At 40.5% G+C, this 5,606-nt stretch overlaps 1 protein-coding gene across 1 annotated transcript; it reads left to right on the plus strand.

Moving 5' to 3' along the window:
* Window positions 1-1,027: 1,027 nt before the first annotated feature.
* On the plus strand, window positions 1,028-5,595 carry LOC125529518 (indole-2-monooxygenase-like; the record flags this gene model as incomplete). The annotated part of the gene is made up of 3 exons (XM_048693929.1): window positions 1,028-1,660; window positions 4,706-5,134; window positions 5,215-5,595. Coding segments are annotated over exons 1-3 (1,347 nt in total), but the record flags the coding sequence as incomplete, so codon positions are not given.
* Between the last annotated feature and the right edge of the window lie 11 nt (window positions 5,596-5,606).

The raw sequence follows: 5,606 nt of genomic DNA on the forward strand, positions 1-5,606 counted from the left end.
TTCTAGGCGCCGGGGTGGCGACCCTGCATGGTGAGGCTACACGGGTGTCTTTGCGTCAGGCCGCATTGCGGCATTGGTGGCGTCTCCTCTTGGCTATGTGGGTAGCTAGCGAGGGCGGGGGTACCGGGTGATTCTTGTGTTATCATGGTTTCGGCAGTGATGGCTCCCTAGTTTGGATCACGAAGTATGGTGGTGTTGGCAGCAGCCCCTGGTGGGTTGGGTCAGCAACTTTGGTTATGTGGATGTCAATTGTAAGGGTCCGAGCGAAAGATCCGCGCTATGGTGTCAATGATAGCGACGCCACGGGTGTTGCTTTCCTCATAGAGGTGATATTATTGTTTGTAGTTGGTCATCAGCTTTGAGTTTGCTCCAACAGGGCCGCGCAACCGCACGCTAAAATATTCTAATGTTCTCCTATTTTATAGACTAGAATGAAGAAACATAGTAATAAGGCAAAATATATTCTAATGTTATCCCTAGCATGTTGTGTCCTCGACACTGCCGTGGGGTGGTCCTAATGTTTTCCTATTTTATAGACTAGTCTCCATGGCCTGCATTCTTGGTCCCGTAGAAAATTCGTTTCACTTCTTACTGGTATATGTTTGTTCTTATCTTGAGTTGTGGGTCACAAAATCACTTCACAAACAGTGCACCAAACTTTGAAGATTGTTTTTGTCTGCTTTGGTGAGAGCTCCTCTGGTGTTATTTCTGGCTGAAATTTGGCAGTTACCTCGAACATTTGATCAAGTTTGATGTCTCAAAGTTACAGATTTTTTCGAGTTAGTTTGATCACGTTTTTTCCAAATTTTTGAAATTCGGGTGTAGTACACCCGATAGTATAAAGCCAGTCTCTTTGCAAAGGCAAAGGTGTGGCTAAAAACCGGTGTACTACACCCGAGTTTCAAAAACTTAAAAAGAAACGCATTGAAATCCAGTCTCGTTTGCAAATAGCCTTTCAATATGGTCGTGGCTCCCTACATCGGCCTGCAGTTCCCCTGAACAAATTATGGACTGAAAAAAGATGTCTAGCTCTTGCTGTAATCTCCAAGCTTGTAGCTATAAAACCAGCGGGGCTGCTCTGGAAGATAAACCCAACGGCCATCATTCAGTAAACTGAACAGACATGTCGCAGGTGCAGCATAGCCTCCATGAGCTGCTACTCCTGCTGCAGGCGAGGTCTCCGTCTCCACATGCAGCCCTAGTGGTCTCTGCCTTGCTCGTCTGCCCTCTTCTCGTCATCCTGGTCGTGCGCCTCTTTGGGACGGCCATCGCAAGAGAGCAGCTGCTGAGCAAGCTGCCATCTCCCAGCTTCAGGCTGCCGATCATCGGCCACCTGCACCTCGTCGGCTCCCTCCCGCACGTCTCCCTCCGCGACCTCGCCGACAAGCACGGCCGCGACGGGCTCATGCTGCTCCGCCTCGGCGCCGTCCCGACGCTCGTGGTCTCGTCGCCGAGCGCCGCCCAGGCCGTTCTGCGCACGCACGACCACGTCTTCGCGTCCCGGCCCTACTCCCCCGTCACCGAAATCCTCTTCTACGGCCCCTCGGACGTCGCCTTCTGCCCCTACGGCGAGCACTGGCGCCATGTCAAGAAGATCGCCACCACGCACCTCCTTACCAACAGGAAGGTCCGCTCCTACCGCCATGTGCGCGAGCACGAGGTAAAACCGTCAATTTGATTGCATGTTTGGCATTTTTCAGTCAGTCGCCTGAATTTTTTGCTGAAACATTTTGTCATTGTTTCGGGGGCCTACCCCTATCGTATAGAATCATTTTGTCATTTTCAATGTTTATGTATTTTTCTACCTTTTCACTTGCTAAAAATATATATTCGGGGGACTCGTGGAAATTTGTGCTCCTAATTATTGGTAAAATTCTTTCCCCTAGAAAACTGTTTGGGGTAAGAAAACTTGGAATCTTCTATCTTCCCCTTCGAGATTGAGATTATTCTTCCATCCACATAGTGTCTGTCTATTCATCTTACACATTCGTTTTAAAACATAAAATATTATATGGATTTCCTATCCTAAGGGTTAGGCAGCCCATGTTCTTCATTTCAGTCGGTTCCTTGTCCATTGGATTATCTTGAGTTTTTCTGAGCGGTGTGATTATGGGCTCCATCCTGTGATTAGTTATTATTTTCTGAGCTTTGAAGTATTATTAATTTGATTCAATTACACCACTAGTGCTAGAACTTGGCATACAAGTTCACTTTAGTGCTAGAACTTGTGGTGTACATACAAGTGGTTCAAGAACTTGACTTGACGGTGTAAATACGGTGTTGTACACACCTGCGGCGCGCGAGTTTGGTGTAGGGCCTGCTGTCAAAGGGCAGGGCGTGTGGCCTGTCTTTTGCGAAAAGCCTCTCGATATTTTTTTTCTTGACGAAAAAGTCCCTCAAGAGAAACTGTACATAAAAAATAAAGCTACTCGTTCAAACTCGCGTACTATAGGTCACCTGCGCTGGTGGCTAGCCAGCACACCAATTTGGATTTGATGTCAGTATAGATACATAGGCTTTATATATACTTTAGGCTTAACCATATAAATTAAGAATTTTAGTCCAAGAAACAAAATACAGCAGGTTACATAGCCAGGCATACCACCCCAACACAAGACGTCCAAAGTATAATTACACTTTGCATAATTTAAAAATTCATGTCATCTAAAAAATAATTCACGCATTATTTTAAAACATATTCATACAAATTGAAATATTTATGAAATATAAAATCTGTTTATAAGATTTAAATAGTACACATTTTAGAACTGCAATCTGATGGCACACTAGGCTCATATTTATTTTCCATACATATTATATATATAAATTTAATTCAATAATGTTTCCATAAAACACAAAAAAATTATTAAAACATGTTAACTCTTTTTAAAACAACCTAAAATTTTCTTATATCATGATCACTTTTATATACTACATGAATATGATATTAAAAATCAGGAAAAAAATCGACATATATAAGAATTTATTTAATATAAGAAAAATTCTAAAAATAATTAATTGTTTTTCTTAAATTGTGAACATTTTTTAAAATAATAGTTTTTTTAAGAATCATAAGTTAATTATGTGGGGTTTTGTTAAATTAGTATGTGGATATGTTTTGACGTTATATGAACATTTTTTTAATGTAATTTATTTTACTTATATGTATATTATTTATAACGCATTATTACAATTTACAAAATTTTAGAAATCCCAAAAACTAAAATGTTGAAATTTTCTGCACTGACTCCAATTCAGTTCAACGACACGATCGTTTTCCGTTATAGTCATAAAGTGTAATTATACTGCAGAAATATGTTACCTCGTCGGTTGGAGTTGTATCCCCGGGCACTAATTTAATTATATGGTTTTTTGTTGAATTAGTGGGTGGATTCGTTTTGATGTTATTTGAACATTTTAATGTATTTATATTATTTATATGTGTATTATTTACAGCACATAATTATAATGTACATGTTTTTCAACAAATTTATAGCACATAATTTTAATGGTTTCATTGACGACAATTCAATTTAGTGTCAAGATCGCGTTGTGTTATATTCATAAAATGTTATAAGACATCACAATTTTTGTGAGCCAAATTATACATCACAAATAAGTGACCTTGTTTGTTGTGGTGGTATGCCCAGGCACTTATTTACCCTAAGGTTCCTGGTTTGGATTACCGAGTATGCACTGATTTTTGAGATTAAAATTGTCCAGTCAAATTTCTTTTTGAGAAATGTCCAGTCGGAATATCTAAAGGATATGTATCCTCACGTGACAAAATGCCGTGTAGGTGGGCTGGCAATCCGCAGGTCGCTGGTTTGAACCTCCGGTGGACCAATTTATTTTCTATACCTTTTTTTATAACAGAAAAAATAAATTGTTGAGGGGCCTGTCGCAAAACAAAAACAGGCCGTGTTGGCATGCATAGTCAGCACCGCAGGCGTATGAAACACCGTATTTGCACCATCAAGCCAAATTCTTGAACCACTTATATGTACACCGCAAGTTCTAGCACTAAAGTGATCATTTGTGCCAAGTTCTAGCACCAGTGCTATAATTGACTCTTATTATTTTCTAGGGGGGACAGCGAGAGTCACATTCTAAGTGATGTGATGCACAGTAATATCAGTTATCTATAACGATTTTTCTCTTTAATTAAATTAATGGAAGTTGCGCTACTTTACACTTCTTCTTACATAGAATACTAGTATAGTGCAAGCTCTGCATGTAATATGTGTGAATATCTTGAATTTAGCATTTTTCTTCTCCCAAAGTATTATAGTCTTATTATTTTTGTTTCATTTTCTATCAAGGTAATACTATTCCATAAACTATATCTACTACAATAAGTTTTTGTTGCTTTTCCTGTTTAGGTAATTGTGTTGCATTTCGTGTCATGGTGTCCATTGTTTTCTTTGTGCATGATATTCATCTGAGCTCAATAGATTTATATAGTAGTCTCATCAATAAGTCTAGCTCTTTTTTCATAGTCATGTTATGGACAAGGGACACCATGTTTACAAAAAGCAATAGTTCTTAGATGCAAATTTATCTAATGCTAGTAACAAAGTGATTGAAAGCTCTAAAAAATCAGGCAACTTACATAAAGACAACCGATTTGATTGAGTGATATATTGCACCATGCATGGCTACACGTTATACACCATATCAGCCATACTAAAATTAATTTTCACAGGTGATGTTTGTCATGGCCAAGATTTGCAATGCAGCCTCCAAATGCACCTCCATCGACTTGAGTGATTTGCTCAGTGCCTTCACGAGCGACATCGTGTGCCATGTTGTCTCCGGCAAGCTTTTCAGGAAACAAGGCCACGATAAACTCTTTCGGGAACTCATCGATGCCAACGCATTGCTTATCGGTGGATTTAACCTGGAGGACTACTTTCCCATGTTGGTGAAGCTGGGCATCATCAAGAGGATGGTTTGTGCCAAAGCTAGAAAGATTAACAAGATGTGGGATGACCTTCTCAATAATCTCATCGATGAGCATGCAAGCAAGCCGACGTCAGAACATGACAACGAGGAGAATGACTTCATCGATGTGTTGCTTTCTATTCAACATGAGTACAACCTCACGAGAGACCATATTAAAGCCCAGATGGCGGTATGATGTCACAAACATTGCCTACACATGTGGAACCTTATATAACATTGATACTTATATATGTATCTATATTTTTGTAGATCATGTTCGAAGCTGGGACAGATACATCATTTATAGTACTAGAATATGCAATGATTCGGCTCGTGCAAAATCCTCGCCTCATGGAGAAGCTACAAGATGAGTTGAGGAGTTCTATACCAAAGGGAAAAGAAATGGTTACCGAAGACGATATCAAAAATTTGGCCTATTTGGAGGCAGTCATCAAAGAGACACTTCGGCTACATATGCCTGCACCGCTCCTTGTGCCCCACCACTCCATGGCCGACTGCAACATAAAAGGCTACAAGATACCATCAGGAACGCGCACCATCATCAATAGTTGGGCCCTTGCAAGGGACCCTGGCAGTTGGGAGAATGCGCAGAAGTTCATGCCTGAGCGGTTCCTGGATGGCGGGAGTGCTGCAAACATGGG

This window comes from Triticum urartu, unplaced genomic scaffold (assembly GCF_003073215.2).
Source record: "Triticum urartu cultivar G1812 unplaced genomic scaffold, Tu2.1 TuUngrouped_contig_5658, whole genome shotgun sequence".
Taxonomy (NCBI): domain Eukaryota; kingdom Viridiplantae; phylum Streptophyta; class Magnoliopsida; order Poales; family Poaceae; genus Triticum; species Triticum urartu.